Below are 18,110 nucleotides of genomic sequence, written 5' to 3' on the forward strand. Positions count from 1 at the left end.
TCTTCCTTTTTGCCTTTTATAAGTGTTTTAAATGTCTCCTAATGCTGAAATATCTATCAGCTCTCCCAAATCCAGAGCAGCGACACTATCAAAATCTTATGTCCTGAATGATGCACAGAAGTGTAGAGACTGATCTCAATGTACAAACTAACCCAACTATCAGCTTTGGGCTACATACGTATACAACTGATTATAGGCAGAGCAGGTAGCAATGCCTCTCGTTCAGGTTACCTAACCTTTCCATTCATTCTAAGATCCTGTGTTCAGTGGCTTATAACTGGCATTTTCTAACTTCCGAGTTCTTGATTTTGCAAACTTAATTTCCTTTTAATGTAATTTTTAAAAATTCCATATGTTTATGGAGAGACAAGATGGGGGAAGATATCTTTTATTGGACCAACTTCTGTTGGTGAGAGAGACAAGCTTTCGAGCTCCCACAGAACTCTTCTTCAGGTCTGCATAAGGTCTGCATAAGCTCGAAAGCTTGTCTCTCTCACCAACAGAAGTTGGTCTAATAAAAGATATCTCACTCACCTTGCATCTCGAATATCCTGGGACTGACACGGCTTTAACATGTAAACATACATACATGTTTAATGCATACTACATCAGCATCTAGTCCATATTCTGCCACTCCAAGGTAGGCAAGATGTCAGCCAAAACTACTGCACTATGTTCCAGTACCCATGAAAACCCAACAGCCAATCCGTGCAAATCTTATTAATGAACTGCCACAAAAGGACCAGCACCTTAACTAGATTGTTCACCCTTTCATCCTAAACATTCTTTTCTATTTAGGCTTCCAAAAGAAAAGCCAGAACACCCTTCCCTCCCACTTTTCTTTCACTGAGTTTTATGCAGGAGGATGGGTTGGCAGGTAGTCATTAACATGTTATGCAAGTGGGCACATAATGCAGTATAATGTAAAGTGGAAGATATTCTACAGCAATTCTTCTAGAGACTGAGATTTTCCATGGGCTGGTGGTCATTAGATTTGGTTTCATTATGGGTGAAACTCACCCCTATGCCAGCAAAAGCCTTCTATGCCATGTCAGCTCCTTTAGGCTGTATTTTTAGGGTTTAAGCGGTGCGTGGGTTTCATGCTGGCCTTGAGCACATGCGAAAATTTCACTCCATATTTTTATTTTTGTCTTCAGTGTAAAATATTGAGTACCAATGCCCCATAATATGAACTACTTTAACTTTAGATCTAATTGGACATGTTTTCACCACTCGATTACTGCGTTATGTAGAACTGAAAATCTGAAATAAATGCTTAGTTTACAAAACAAAAATGCCCTAGCTCCTTCTCTGAGTGAGCAAGCAATCAGAAACCCAAAGCTCTGGGTTTGTTGCTGATGAAGGATGATGCAGGATGTAAGCACAGACCCAATGTTGCTCTTCTGTCTTCGCCACTCTTGTGAGCAGCCAACAAGAATTTTGAAAGGCACCCAGCTCACAAGAAAGCAGACATGAGTAGAGAGGACTGCATGACATCCACAGTCTTAACAAACCAACCCATTGGCTGTCTGGTAGCAAGTAGCCCAGCTAAAGAGCTGCCCTTTTAACAGCGTTGCAGTCCTTGTTGCCCTTGATTTTTCTGTGTCAGTGATGTAATACAAACAAATTTTTGTAGGAAAATTTACTGTAGGTACGTCATCCTTTACATTTCTTTAACTTGTGGTCCTCCTGACTTGGGCACAAAAAAGATGCACTTATTTTTCCCCACCTGCCTGCATTTGATCTCCAGCTACAATTTAGTAGAGAATAAAATCCCACCTGAACTCTGGCAAGTCCTACTACATTAAAAAAATGCCAAACCCTAACCTATACACACACACACATATACACACACACACACACACACACACACACACTTCTCTAAATGGCCCCTGGCAAATTGGCGTAACACCAGTAAAAGTTGTGTTTTTTAAGTATCAATCCCAAAGATGTTATCTGAAATAAAATCCCCATTACTTCAGATTCTGGAGGCAAAATGTGACCTTACTCTGCATCTCTAAATCTAAACCATTTGTGTTGTCACCCTTAAATAACCATGCTGGCCGGTATAAAAGCACAAAAATGCACTAGGACATTTGTTTTATTTCCTAAAAGGTAAGTAGACCTAGTAAGTGCATTGTTCCACAGTTAAACTGAGAGGCTTGAGCTAAACTGGCTATTCAAAGTTAGAGACATTTGTGCTTATTTCAATACTCTGTTAGAAGGCAAAAATGTCCTTTCCATGCCCTTGCATCTGACATCTGTGTATCAGTGGGTCCAGTGACATTTCTTTACTTAAAGACTGCCATCCTGAATCTCTATGTTTATCAAATAAGAATCCATATTATGCCAAGAAAACATTACTCCAAGCTACCTGAAATCATAACTATTTCCTACATCGCTTTCCTAAGTCTGTCTTAGGGCTTGTCTACATGGACACTAAGGCCCGGTCTACACTACAAAGTTAGGTCAACGTAAGCCGCCTTGCACCAACCTAGTCATGCACAAGTCTACTCTTAAATGTGTCACCCACTGATGTAAGTGCCCTGTGACACCAACACAGTAACACCACCTCCCAAGTGGCATTAAGCCATGGTCAATGTACTGAGGTCAACACAGTGTAAGGGCAGACACTGCATTACCTATGTTGATCCTAACAGTTCTCGAGCAGCTGTCCCACAATGCCTGACACTGACTGCTCTGTTCACAATTGTGAACTCTGCTGCCGGAGTCACTAGACCAGAAGGTCCCCCGTCCCTTTAAAGCCCCATGAATTTTTGAAATACCTTTTCCTGATTGCCCAGCTTGGACAGCGCACGTCGCAGTTCTCCATTGTTGTGCGCAACTACCCAGCTGACCATGCCGGCTACATGTTCCAGATGCACTCCAGCTTGGAGCAGACAGGAGCTACTGGATCTCCTGGGGCTGTGGAGAGAAGAAGCTGTGCTCCAGCCGTAGGAATGTGGACATCTGTGAGCAGACTGCACGGATGATGCAGGAGTATGAGTACAACGGGGACCAACAGCAGTGCCACATAAAAGCAAAGGAACTGCAGCAGGCCTACCAGAAGGCCAGGGAGACCAACAATCGATCTGGTGCCAAGCTGCAGACCTGCTGCTGTTACAAAGAACTGCAAGCTGTATTTGGCGAAGACCCTGTCATCACCCCATAGATCACTGTCGATACGTCCAAAATGCCGGAGCCATAGGCCCCTGGCATGAACAGTGAGGATGAGGAGGAAATGGAAGAGGAAGAGCAGGAGATGGGGACATGCAACCAGGGGGTCCAGCTATGCTGTGAGCTAGGAACTATTTGAGACTCCACCACGGTCCAGTCAGTCAGTACTGGCAGTCAGTAACATATGAGCCCGATGTAGGGAATGGATCCTCATGTAAGTGTGTAAATTTATTTCCCATTGCAATGATGGCGCCCCCAACTAACAGGGCACAACAATCGACTTTTCATTAATTTCTCATACTAGAAGAGGTAGTGGTACAACAAAGAACGGTAGAGTTGTTATCTGCATTTCACTGCACTGTAGAGTTAGGCGAGGGGGAACCATGTGGAGCAGTTTATGTACATAGGGATGTCCCTTGAATCCTCTCAAGAGATCTTGATGACACTTTCGTAGAGGGACTCTGCAATCTTCTCCTGACTGCAACCTTATTTCTTCCTCTGCAGTAGGACAATTTCCCACACTAGTCAGAGATAACTTTGGCAGGCACCACAGCAGTACACAGGCTAGCAACATAGGGGCCTGGGCGGCTTCAGAACAGCAGCAGCAGACGTGCTCTCTCTGCCTTTGTTATCCTCAGGAGTGAGACATCAGCTAAAGTCACCGCCACTCATGGAAAATGTTGCCAGTAGCATGACCATAGTTTCAAACAACTGAGCAATTCCCTCCTCACCTCCCTCACCCCCTGGTGGATCCCACTCATCAGGGCTTGTGCTTTGAGTGGCGCCCTGCACAAGCACTCTCAAGCAGATGTGTCAATGAGCATGTCTTGTTTAAAAAACTTTAGGGGAGCCAGGACAGGGAGTTCTGAATCTTAAGTTTCGCTTTCTGCTGTGACTATACTGATAATTAATGGCACTTCCATGTGCTTTATCTGCAGCTGCTGCCACTTCAGCCTTGAGGGGTCCCCCCTCCACACTCATGGAATGCCTGAGCCAGATAAGGAGGAAAAAGACAAGAACTTGGGGTGACATATTCAATGAGATCCTGCAAGCTAGTGCTGCATCAGACTGTGAGCACGGGGCCTGGAAGATGAACATTGCAGACAGCCTGGAGAAGTAAAGAGTAGAAAGGCCCAAGAGTCCCAGCAGGAAAAGGAGAGGGAAATGCACCAGAACATGACGGGGCTTCTCTGGCAGCAAACATAGATGCTGCAGACTCTTGTGGGCCAACAAGTTCAACAATCCTGTGCTCGCCTACCTCTGCAGTCCATGGAGAACTCCACTGCAGCAACTCCCTGCACAACCCCCCTCAATATTGCAGGTGGCACCAGGGGCCACTATCCTACCCCTATCACTCCACCCTGGGGGGCATTAAAGACAACCACAGCTTTACGAGCACTGACCTCTGAAAGCCACAGTTGGTGTATGTGTAACTAAAATGGACATGAACGTTCTTTCACCTTCATAAGTTCTGTTGTATTAATTTAAGTTTTTAATATATTTGCTTTAAAATTGCAAGGACTTTTCTTTTCCCTGATTTTGTTACAGAATAAAATTCTATTCTTTGGAACATAATTCATCTTCATTAGTTCACAACGTATGCTGCAGACTACCTAGCAGTTCTGAAAGCAACCAAGTACATGTTACTGTATGGTGTGACAACTCATAGGATCAGTGACACACACAGTGTAATAATCATAAATGTACAGCAAGCACTGCAAAAATTAATAGGTGCACTGACAGTATTATATTCGCACATGTACACCAAGAACCACATAATTCCTAACAAGCCCCAAAACAGCAGGGCCAAATAGAGCTCAGTACACCACAAAGCATTACTGAGGCTCACTGCTCCTTCAAAGCCTTTGTTGAGCTCTTCTACTAGCCTTTGTGTCTGGCTGTTCAAACTCGGCAGACAGCCACCTCCACCCTTCACCCTGGCAGCAGCTTTCCACCTATCCATCACAGATATTATGCAAGACACAGCAGGCAGCAATAACCATTGGGATATTATTCTCATTGAGATCCAATCTTGTGAGTCAACACCACCAGCGTCCCTTCAGTCTACCAAAAGCACATTCAACTGTCATTCTGCACATTCTGAGCCAGTAACTGAATCTTTCCTCAGTGCAGTCAAGGTGGCCAGTGTGTGGCCTCAGAAGCCAGGAGAGCTAGGGGCAGGCTGGGACCCCAGGATCACTGCAGTCATTACAACATTCCCAATGGTAATCCATCAGTCAGGAAAGAAAGTCCCTGCTTGTAGTTTCTGAAAAGTCCTATATTCTTAAAAATACGAGCATCTTGCACCTTCCCTAAGTAGCCAGCACTGATGTCAGTGAAGTGCCCCCAGTGATCCACCAAAGCTTGCATACCCATAGAAAAGTAGCCCTTTCTCTTGACATACTCTGTGGCAAAATGGTTTGACACCAAAATAGGGATATGCGTGCCATGTAATGCTCCACCACAGTTGAGGAACTCCACTGCTACAAAACCATCCACTATGTCCTGTACGTTGCCAAGAGTCACAGTCCTGCATAGCAGGAGATGATTAACAGCCCTGCACATTTGCATGACAATGACTCCCCACAGTGAATTTCTCAACTCCAAAATGATTTCCCACTGAGAAGTAGCTATCTGGCATTGCAAGTTTCCAAGGAGCGATTTGCCACTTGCTTCTCCACTGACAGCACAGCTCTCATTCTGGTGTCCCTGTGCTGGAGGGCTGGGGTGAGGTGAGCTCGGCACATAGACCCAGGAACATGGCCTTGCACATCTGAAAGTTCTGCAGCCAATTCTGATGCAATCCCAACAGTCAGTGCTCGTTTCTCAGGCCCAGCAACAGCACTCCACCATCTGTAAATGGTCCCTGAACCCCACCACCAACCTTGAATTGGTTCTCACCATGTCCCACAGCAATTTGTGCTCCAAGAAATTGTCATGTTCTCTGCTGAGTCGGTTCTTCTTGCAGCTCTGCAAAACCGCATGTTTGTGCACCCTGTGCTTGCAATGCTTATGACATTAGTGCAGAGCTTTGAAGGCTCCGTGCTTCTGCCAGAGGGCAGACAGCGAGGGGGTGCGCATGGGTTTTGGGGATTTTGAAAACAGGTGCGAAAATTATGGACTACGGATGACATTATGGGGTGGAGACAGTTGCACTGTGGGAAGTTAAACCCTTGCTCTCGGTCTCCCCTGTGCAACTTATTTTGGCCCAACCATGTATTGCCAAAAATTCACAGAAGACAATGTGCTAGATGGTGGCAGGTTGCACACTGGGATATCTACCCATGATGCACTGCACTGCGCATCGATAAAAGCACTCCCAGTGAGTAGGCGCACCAACAGAAGGCACCAAGTATGCATTTATACAAGCAATATACTAACTACAATGGCTTTATGCTGACATAACTTGCATTGACCAAAGTTTGTAGTATAGACGTGACCTTCAGCTGTGCCTACAGCTTGAGCCAGGGGTGTGATTCCCTGCTTGGGTAGACATACTCGCACTAATTCTAACTGAGCTAGCGCACTAAAAATAATAGTGTAGCTGGGGTAGCACATGCAGTGATGAGGGCTAGCCACCCCAAATATGTACCCAGAGGGTCTGGACAAGTTTGTATTTGAGGAAGCTAGCCCTTGCTGCTGCTCGTTACTGTCAGTGCTATCACAGCCACACTTGTGTTTTCAGTGTGCTAGCTCGACAAGAGTTAGCACAAGCACATCGACCTGAGCTGGAAACACACCCCTAGCTCAGGTGTAGACGTGGCCTTAGTCTGTGGCAAGCTGGTGCATAAATCTACCTTGTGTTTCCCTGTCTCATGCGAAGGGCCTGTGGGAACCCTGCTGCTGAGCACTGGAAGTTCAACAGTGTGCTTTGAAATGGGAGTAGATTAAACTGCGCTAGGGAAATTTTAGTGTGTGGCAACAGGGCCTGCAGAGACACTTAGCATGAAGCAGCCTAACTGGGGGTAGATTAACACCCCAGTTTACCATGAATTAAGTGTTCAGGTAGACAAGCCCTTAGAATTTTAATCTGAAATGTTTTGGCAGAGCTATACTGCTAAATTTGTGCAGTTCTTAGCCACATCTGAAATGGCCTAACTTTATCTAGCACTACTAGCCCTGTATTTACAAAGCATTACTTTGACTACCAAATAACCCTTGAAGAGAAAAACAAGAAATATGATTAAGAATAAACTGAAAAGCTGAACCTGAAATAAAGCTGACACTTACCCTAGGCTTCAGAAATGTCTGATTTTACACTTATTTTAGAGATATATAGGTTCATACGGAAAAAATAAAATACGTGCTCAATTTAAAATAAGTTCCAAATGAATTTTGTTTTAAAACAGTCATGGTGGCTAACAAAACTCACAAAATAGCGACACAGCTGACAATACTCTTTACATTTGCAATATTGTAAAACTTTAAATTATTTTATTGCACTATTTTAACTGATTTTTAAAAAACAGACACAACGTTTAACTTAGAATAATAATTCTGTTTACCTGAGATGCTCTGCATGAAAGTTAGAAACTGTGAATCAAATTTAAATTAAAAAAAAAGTGAAACGTACCATATGTGAGAGCTTCACTATTTACAGTGTAACTTGCCGTTTTGCAAACATTCTGTTCAACTAGTGCTGAGTTCCTTTTCACTTGCTGTGGTGCAACGGAGCTCCAAAAGAGAAACACCACAATGCAGGCCCACAAAAAGAGAAAATCACAGAACTTCATTACTGGTCTCATGTACATAGGTGTAAATCAGCCCTACCTCTGGTTACACTAGTAAAAATGTAATGTAAGTGGGACCAAAATCATGTCTGTAAGACATGACCTCTGTGAAGCAAAGGCTGACTGGTAGGATGAAATTTGTAAAACCAATGCAACATTATCCTACCTCGAAAAGTGATAATGGAGTCCCAAATACAGCCCGCCCTTTCACATTAACAATGTATTTTAAAATGTATTCCGTTCCTAAGCAGTGAAATTTATTTTAAAGTATTTCAACACTCCATGCATATTCTTGTTGGTCTGAAATCACTTAAGCCCCAGTTCAGCAAGGTCCTTAAGCACATCCCTAACTTTAAATGCATGAGCAGTCCCATTGATCTTAAAATGATTATTCATGCACTTTAAATTAGGCACATGCTTAAGAGCCTTGCTGGACCTATGGCCATCATGAAGAAGAGTTCTATGTGAGTTCAAGACCACATTATATCTTATTAGGAATAATGCCTTTTTATATTTGCCCTACCACTGACCAAAACTTTGGTTGCATCACTTATTATACAACCCATAAGTACACAGAACCTCTTACAATGGTTTTAATAACATCAATCATTTGAAACAGACTTTTAATTTATATCCCATACCCACTGAATTTCTCTATCAGTGCAAATAAATACTAGCTTTAAATAGTAGCTTTAAAATGTCCCCTTGTTTATTTTCCCCTAACATGGCTAACCGGTGAATATATAACTTTTTTTCCTTTGATGAGTAAGCATGAGCAAATATAGGCATGTAAATTTTACAAGAGCAGTGTGAGAGTCTATAAAAGCAGCACAGTCCTGTCATTTCACTGGGGACTTTTCATACAATATACTAGGTTAAAAACCAAAAACAACACATTTCAAAAACCATATTTCCTTGAAGAGTCAATGTAAACCTAACTTGCTACTGGGTTGTTTAGTTTTAATTTAAAAGTAAAAAGTTATACCATAAAACCCTACAGGAGCAGAGTTCCAAAGAGTGCTTCTAAATTTAGATGTACACATAATTCAGATGCCCAACGACCCAGTTTACTTACACACACACACACACACACAGCGCAAATATGGAGGCCCCATAGCCTCGATGTGGTTATCAATGATTTTAGAAACAAACCAAAATTAAACTAAAAAAAGCTCAGCAAGTGGAACCAAGCAGCAGTTTCCCCTCACCCTTCAGCAGTAAGAGATAATTTAAGTCTTGTTGATGTCAATAAGTGGTTATAACAAAAGACATTAGTAGCAGAGATGATAAAGAATGTTGCACGAATGTTCTCAGCATGGTTCATTGACAAGAGAGCTAAAAATTGTATTATTAAAAAAATCATTGGTTCAAAAATCCTGGCAAGGTAGCCATTCTATGTTAAAACTTGGTTAATTTTGCCAGCGCTGCTTCATCTCTGAGCTCGCAGAGCCAGAGCTTTTCTGATAAAAAGCAAAAGACATTTTACGCACAATTTTCCCTCTACTAGAAAGTGGTATATTGTGCCCTTCAGTGAACATAAAATTGATATTATCATCTCTTAGTTTATATCTCACTACTTAACCTTCAGATTAAAAGTTATTAGATTTGAATGACTAAAAAGACATCATGTCACCTTCCAGTCAACGCTGGGAGATCGGAGAACTTGGGGGGAAAAGGCCTGAGCGATAAAAACACTAAGTTACAATGTACGGAAGGTCTGTCTTTTATTCCCCGTGCTGAAAGAGACTCTACAATGAGACTGATCTTTGATGAGGTTATTGTAATCATGAATTACCAGTGCAGTAAAATGCAAAACCAGACACAATCCTGATGCCTGTAAGTAGTTTAATCTATACTCTTAAATGGCTCTTTCAATGACAACAGCAGTTTAATAATTACACCCCATATCTTCCCAACAAAAGTAATTCAAAATGTGTTTTACCTTAAAGCCTAACAAACAAGTTTAGTCTAACCCAGTTGTGTCAATATGGAACAAAGACTTTTATCAAAGATCTACTTTGGTAGTTTTGTTCTAAAGAGATAACTCCACTTCATGATCAGTGGGACCATAACGTTTCTGATGCAATTTATAACCTCCTTCCATGTTTGTTAAAAGATGAAACTGTTAGTAAATGTGTTGTTAAAAAATGTGACAGCATTCAATTCATTTGTACTCTGATATATACTGAATGACTTCTATTCTGCTGACATGCTCAGGGTCTAACCGATCACCATATTGGGGGTCGGGAAGGAATTTTCCCCAAGGTCAGATTGGCAGAGACTCTGGGGTTTTTTTGGCCTTCCTGTGCCGCACGGGTCACTAGTGTTTATGGGTTTGAACTAGTGTAAATGGTGAATTCTCTGACACTTGAAGTCTTTAAACTGTGATTTGAGGATTTCAGTAACTCAGCCAGAGGTCAGGGTCTATTACAGTAGTGGGTGGGTGAGATTCTGTGGGCTGCAGAGCAGGAGGTCAGACTTGATGACCATGATGGTCCGTTCTGATCTTAAAGTCTATGAGTATAAAATAAATCTCTTGAAATTCCTAATTTACCAAATTAAAGCAGTCACTGAATAATATACATCATAACCACTTTACCACACATTTTCCTCTTTCTTTTGATATGGAAGAGTTTGGTGAAACCATATATCCCTTATGACACCTGTTTTCCTCAGTGTGAAACTTAAATCTCAATACTGCCAAAGGGCCAAATTGCGATACCCTACCATTGCATAGCACCTTGCTACACATGAACAGTCCCACTGAAGTCACTTAGACTACTTATGGAGTAGAGAGCTACTCATTGTGTGTAAGGTATCAGTATTTGGCCAAAACGTCTTTTGTGAGAGGTGTGAATGTTTTGTATATCTCATGTATATGAATAGGGTTCTATTTGTCTGCCAATTTATCAGATGCATTTGTTCAAAGGTAAATAAAGGTGTAAAAGTAGGAAATATGAATGGAAAATTAAACAACATTTTATCAAATTCTGCTCACTAAAAAACTGCTTACCTTATTTTTGCAGACACAGGTTAAACATACTATTTAGCTAAACTCTTCAGAAAGTTAAGTGACACTTGAGAATTACAGTATAGTCCAGTTCAAAGAAAGCGATGAAAAGAAACTTTCTTACATAAAGTGAAATTCTCTATATAAACTTCCTTCTTGTTTCTCTATGTACCACTTCCATTTATATTGCTATTCTACTTTGACATAAAAGCAGTCACCTTGTAACCCCTTTTATCAAGTAATCTATGCACTACCTAAAAGTACACTACACTGCATCAGGCAAGCTATAGGTTTACATTATACAAACATTCCAATTCTGCCAGCTCAGCACTGGTTGTCAATAAATGCAAGCAATTGCAAAACAGCAGTGTTTTTTTTTTCCTTAAGAGAACACTGATATCAGTCTGCCAGTTTTGCAAAATAAACTCTTTGCAATCTCTGCAGCTAATCTGTCAACAAATTACTATTAAAGTCATGCCTCCTAAAAGTTCAAAAGAATTTTGGATTAGACAAAAGATATGGAGCTTTAGACTCTTGGGGCAGTACTTGAAATTATGGTATCAAACTGGAACCGTCTATGGATGTAGAGAGGTTTGCATTTCTGCCACCATGCAACAGAGCATTTCAGGTCTTGCTGGAATTCACCTTTATGTCCCGTCCTTTTCACTCCATTCATATTTTTTATCTTTCTATTAATAAATTAATAACACTTTAATGTGAAGTAACAAGTTACAATAAATGACACTGAACGTTATATGGTTCTTCAGAATCAATGGGTCATATTCCCTATTGAGGTAACTCTGAGAAACTCCATTTAAGTAACTGGAGCTGCACCGATTCACACTAAAAGAAGATCTGCAGTCATTACTTTTGGTCGGCAAGAGCTGTTCTATTACAGCTCCCTTGAGGCATCATGACTCTTAAAAGCCCCTCGGTCATTGGACGTTCTTGTTGAACTCTTCAGGTTGTGATTTGTGTAAGCAACTGGATATTGCCAGAGTTCTCAGTTGCTCTGTCGAAGCCTCTCTGGCCTATTACAATGTCCTGTCTCACTCCTGTTGTCTGCTTAGGCAGCTGGGAGTTCCTCTGGGCTGCTCCAATGCTCTGCTTGAGTTGTCTACTTCAGCTCTACTTGTGGAGTCTGATGCTCCAGGTTACCTTGATGCTCTACTTGAGGTCTCACAGGCAGAAAACAGTCAGCAAAACCAGTGTTTGAGAAAAGACCCAGTTCTGAAAGATACTGAACATCTTCAACTCACACTGAACACAGGAGAAGCTGAGGAGGACAACTGCCTCTCTTAGGAGGCGCTAATATCTTGTGAGAATGTGTTCTTACTACGCTTTCTGTCCATTCCTGGTGCTGATTCTTCTCATCCCCTACCAGACAGCTCTCTAATTTTATCTCTCTGCGCATCTCCCCAGCTGCCATCTTCACAAAGGGCCACCTTAGCTCTTCTAGACAGTATTTTACTCCACAAGTATTGCCACTGACATTAATCGGGACGACTCATCTTGAGTAAGTGTTACAGAACTGAGCCCCAAATTTGCTACTCAAAGGATGATTTAACATGTTACCAGAAATATTAGCACTAAGACCTATTTAGTTTTCCTCTACACTATCTCCTGCAGTGGAATCAAACTAATGACAAAGACAGTATAGTACTTGTACTAGATTCATCCCTGCCCTGATTGCAAGAGTACCCACAATCCATTTCATTCCTCCAAAATGATGAATACCAGCATTACTTGATGTTTTGCTAGGATATAAGATTTACAAAAGTGAATGGATTTGTAAATTTGTTAAAACCTCCTGAATCAATCATTTTTTAAAAAAAAAGGTTTGTTTCCATAATTCAAAGAAACACATGTTGTCGATCCTTGAAAGTCACAATCTTAATAAAAGAGTTCAAATTCTAAAATCTGAGTAAGTGCTTTATCCAAAAGCATTGCATGGCAGCATCTCACGCTTGACCATTGCTCATCATGGGAATGCAGTTAACCAGCAAACCGTAGAGGAGCCAAGCGCTCAATCTACTCTCTGCTTATTTTTCAGAAAACACAAATGCCAGGTGGCATAAAGAAACATTTAGACTGAAATGCTCTTAAGAAATAGCTGTTTTATTTAAATAACCATTCATTTGTATTGAAGCAGCGTTATCTAGCACGCATTCTGTCAAGTGACCTGAGAGCATATGTTGTATATGGAGAAACATCTAAACATTATGCTCTGTGTTGTATGCGTATCTGTAAATGCTTGCATTAGCAGTCTGAAAACATTTTTCTTTCCGGCATTTAAAACTATTTTCAAAACACAATGATTGATACATTATTACACTAGTTTTGACAGTCCTTTAGATATTGCACTCTTTTTTAAAGAGGTGTTATAAACGAAGCAAACGGCTCACTTTTTGAAAAGAAAACTCAATAGAAAAGAGACTCAGCAAAACAAATTAACAGTAGAATTAAAACACAAAACAGGAAGGCCTTTGCAAACCTAGAGGAGAGCATGTTAATCAAAAGCTATTATATTACTGGCAAAAGAGATACAGGCTAAGGGTAAAAACTAAGTACAAATGAGAATCCTACAAAACTGCACCATAAAGAAATTCTCCCCCAATCAATTTCTATCTTTAACTCCCAGTTCTGGTAGGGCCTGGGAGCATGATGGAGGAAGCACACATCCAGCTGTTCTGGGCATCATTTGGGAGTGGGTTGGAGGACCCCACAGAATTCTTTTTGGAATGCATCAGTCTCTCTCCTTAATTGACCAAATGGGTGGCTGTTGAATGATACAGAACATTACATACAAGATTAAGATGTTACCTCACTCAACAGCGATCCTTCTGGTTGATTAAGGAGAGGCACTGACAAATGCTCAAGGGTGACAGCTTCAGTGCAGATTAATAATTGGTGATAAGGAAGAAACATCCCAGTTGTGTATTTCTGGTCTACCAAATGCTATATTTGGGTGATTTATTTTTTCATGCATCACTAAACAAAGGGGGTGGGGTGAACACAGGACTGAAAAATTCCATAGTGTTCAAATCAAAGAAGTGTAATTAATTCATTTGGATATGAAGCCTTTTTAAGAGCAGACCTTGGTGCTGAATGTACTTCTAACGTATCTTACGGTTCTAATTCTCTTCTACTGTCCTATATTAATCAAAGCCGTAACCCCTGTTGTCTTTGCACTACGAATCAGAATGTGCCCCTGGCGAAGAATGAGGGAAAAATCAACAGGAATTAAGTTTCAGTGCAACTGTTTACTCAACTATGGCCTGCAGTTATTGAAATTTTATCCGTGGTTTTGTGTGACTACTGCAGTAATGAATTCAGCATGGCTGTGACTTTCTCACTGATGGCATTCTCACTTCAAGTAAAAACCTGTAGAATGAAAATGATTCAAACAACCAAAGTCTATTACATTTAGTATCATACACTTCTCTGATCTGCTTAATCTGAAGCTTTCTGTCTTACACTGGCAAACCTGGCTACTTGTTACTTTTTAAGCCTTCAGTTTTGCCTTGTTTTCAACTGCAGGTTTTTCTTCACCACAACAACCTGCTGAAATGATACTGCGCACTTAAGAGAGACTTGCACAGCCGCCAAAAGCTTATTTAAAAGGTTTTAAGAATGTTTACTGCATTACAGCTAGTACGGTTTAAGAATAAACACATTCACGACTGTTGTAGCACAGCGTTTGTTCCAAAAATGTGTTAATGATACAGGCTAAGCAGTTTGTTATAAGTCTTCCTCTGACCAGGGTTTCAAAATTTTATAAAGGGAGCAAAAAAAAAAAAAAAAAAAAAGACAACATGTTATATGGCTAATCTACTAACAATAACACTGATGAACTCAATCGCTTCTGTCTAAAATGTAATAATTAACGTACACAGGGAACACATGAATACATAATTTTGCTCCGGATGATTCTGTCGTAAAAACAGGACTGACGTGATGATTTCATTTTATTTAATTTTTTAGTTTCATTGCAGTAGGTACCTCGACAAACCATTTAGCTAACAGAAAAGACTCTGTTGATAGAGGATGCTAGGTTATATTAAAATTTGTTGCAAAAACAAAACTCAGAATTACTGATTCTTCCAACCAGTGACATATTTTGGAAACTAGCATACAGTGGTTCACCCAGGCACAGCGACCAGGCTCTACACATTTAGACAACAGAAACGGACTGTGATCTTTGGATCTTTCCAATGAGTGCAGGAGAAAGGGCACTCATTGGAAAGAGAAGAGAAGTGCAAATTTTCCTTTACATTATGATTGCATTTATCTAAATATTACAGGGTATATCTCATACACATGTATGAAGGCCCTCCTAAGCATTTATTTGACTGACAAATATCGAGGGTTTAAGAGCTAAATACTTTCCCCCCCCCCCCTTTAGGAAGTGAAGTTGTAAATATATCGTACAGTACCTGCTGTTGCTGAAGATGTGCTAAATCTGCAGCCCCAATTTCAACTGAAGGTGTCTCACCGTTGGATCTCACTTCCCGCAGACTGCACTCTAGTAAATGGTTGCCACTGCTTGCTCCATTCTGAATAGCTGAACCGTTACTTTTTGTCTCAATCCCAGATTCTTGCATCATGACTCAAAAACCTGAAATAATTTAGGAGAGGAGAAAAAAAAAAAGCAGCTGTTAAAACAGTTGCTGTATATAAGGAGACATGCCCTGTTTTAAATCCTGTCAAAGCTATAAACATGTGTCATTTCCCTTCATACAATTTATCTTTCATTAATGGTTCATGTTACCAGTTTATTTCTAAATATAGCATTATTTGCTCAACACTTACCCTTACAGAAAAAAATATTTTTCAAACGAACACACAAAATCAGTAATTACAATTTTCTAATTACATCTGTATATTTTACTTCAAAACTGACAAGTCATTCTGTGTAACATGTTATGGGCAACAACAAAACCTTGATACACAGTGGACAGACGCAGAAAGCTGAATTGGACCGTTGAGTATTCAGATTTCCATTCACACCAGGATTCTGTCAAATTAGCAACTTTCATTACTATGAACTACCCAGAGATATTTCAGGTATCTGCAAGGTGCCGAGCAACCTCTGAAATGTGCTGAGCGCCATCAATTTTCCCTGAAGCAAATTCTTTTCTTCCAGGATTCATTCAGCCGCTCACAGGATTCTGGGCCCTTTGAGTAAATCTCCAAGTTACTGTTATACATCTGACTTAGTATACACCTTAGTGATACTACTTTACAACTAGAATTAGCTGAAGTATTTGCAACAAACAATGTATCTGAACAATACTGGCCCTTATTTGTGAAGCAGTCATAGAAATCATGACCCCTTTGTGAACACATTAACTCTTTGTAGATATCTGTCAAGTAGTTTACATGAACACAAATTTTAGTCCACGGGCTGTTCACAAACCATTCACTGACTTTGATCATTTGCAATACATTATCATGGTGTCTGACCGATCATCTAAGTTAAAGATATAAGTTCTCCTCTTTAAATGGATGACAATTTTTTTTTTTAATCTGGAGACTAATGAATAGCACATAACATTCTTCAGTGATGAATTACTGGACAACTCATTGTTTATGCTAAAATTCCTGAAAGTTCTGGGATTCTTGAAAGTTTCCATGAATAAAGAGGTTGTGGTGAGAACTCTGAAACTTGGGAACAATGTGACTCCAAAAATAATACTGAAGTGAAGTTGCCATATTTATTTGTGAAACTATTCTTGATCATCTTTTTGTGCAATTTGACTGGCTCTATTATAGGTATTTCAACCCACTAGCCCCAAAGTTAAAGAATTAAAATGCCATTCGTTTTGTCTGTTTCCGTTGTCTCATCCTTCCTTTCTCCCTTCCTTCCTTATGGTTCCTCATTCCTCTTTTTATTGCCCAGAATCACTTGCCCATGGTGACACGAGCTACGCGCCAGGTAAGACAGACACACAGTAAATGCTTCACAGCAGTGCTTGGCAGTACGGACCATAAGTAGCTAGAGGTAATATGTTCTTGGTCATATATGCAACAGAATTAGGAAAACAGGATGCTTTCCCAACAGAGACTTTCCCCAAAGGCATCAGTAAGGAAAGCTTGCCTGTCTCCATCTGAATTTCAATGAGCAGCCCAGAAAAGCAGATCTTTTGTTTTCAACTGCTCTCCACTGGCAATAAAAGGCCCATATTTAAGGAGGAACCTGTTTAAATTCAATAACTCTTAACCAGTTCAGAAACAGGAAGAAAAATTCCCCCTCCCAGCACATGTGGGAAAACATCAATCAAAGGAGGAGAGAGAAAGCAATGCATTTCTAATGGAAAAGTACTAGGGGAAAATATTTTCCCCAGAAAATCCGTACAGGCATAATTTTGAGCCCTGAGACACCTACTGTACGATATTTGTTGGAGACCAAAAGGTTTTTTCCTTCCAGTGCCAACTCCTTTGGGTTAGCTGCTCAGAGCAAGCAGCCCCTTTCACTAACATTTTAAGAGTAGCCCAACTGTCAAGCATTAAGTGACATGTAGCATCCAACTACGGTTATTGTTTAGCTCTGTGGGTTGCGCTACACTGCAGCCAAACAAACATATGCCACTCACTAATTTGGATATTCATAATGATGTTCCATAAAGCTAATAACCAAGATGTCCTATCTGGGAAGCAACTGACTAATAAGGGCTTTGTCATATGCATGCTACAACATTAGCATTAGTTTCTGATTCACAATCAAGGTTGGGGAAACCAAACATAAGAAAGACCCCACTCCAGTCACTAAGGATCTATTCACCCTACATGCTATGCACCTCTTTCACATTTATGGAAGGTGGTAGAACAGATTCAAATGTTCTGCTTACATTTAAATAAATTTCATCTGGTCTATGGAAACTCGTTTCAATTCACTCTGTGGGATCTCTGAATCATGCAAAGAGACAAAAGGACTACAAGCTTCATTATACTGTTTCTGTCAGTTCCCTTGTAAAACTTCACAGATCTAAATTAACAAAAACCTTTCTGTATGTAACTAGACAATGCATTTTGTTCCTAAAATTGATCCAATTCTGATGTAGAGTACATGTTGTCTTTTGCTCTTTACACACGTTACATGAAGGAACCACACAGGCATGGTAATAGCCGTGTTTGCTAAACATATACAATGTGTCAGACCTAGCTCTCTCTCTATATCTATCTACCTATAT

At 40.5% G+C, this 18,110-nt stretch overlaps 1 protein-coding gene across 49 annotated transcripts in view; it reads right to left on the reverse strand.

Annotated features, from left to right (window-relative positions):
* Positions 1 to 18,110, reverse strand: part of FOXP1 (forkhead box P1) — a 499,998-nt gene that overhangs the window by 194,613 nt on the left and 287,275 nt on the right. For all 49 annotated transcript variants that reach the window (XM_043551448.1, XM_043551444.1, XM_043551437.1 and 46 more), the window contains one exon: positions 15,354 to 15,535. In XM_043551448.1, coding sequence (XP_043407383.1) covers positions 15,354 to 15,524 — 171 coding nt within the window. In that variant the 5' untranslated portion in view covers positions 15,525 to 15,535. The remainder of the gene's footprint in view (positions 1 to 15,353; positions 15,536 to 18,110) is intronic.

This window comes from Chelonia mydas, chromosome 7 (genome assembly GCF_015237465.2).
Source record: "Chelonia mydas isolate rCheMyd1 chromosome 7, rCheMyd1.pri.v2, whole genome shotgun sequence".
NCBI lineage: Eukaryota > Metazoa > Chordata > Testudines > Cheloniidae > Chelonia > Chelonia mydas.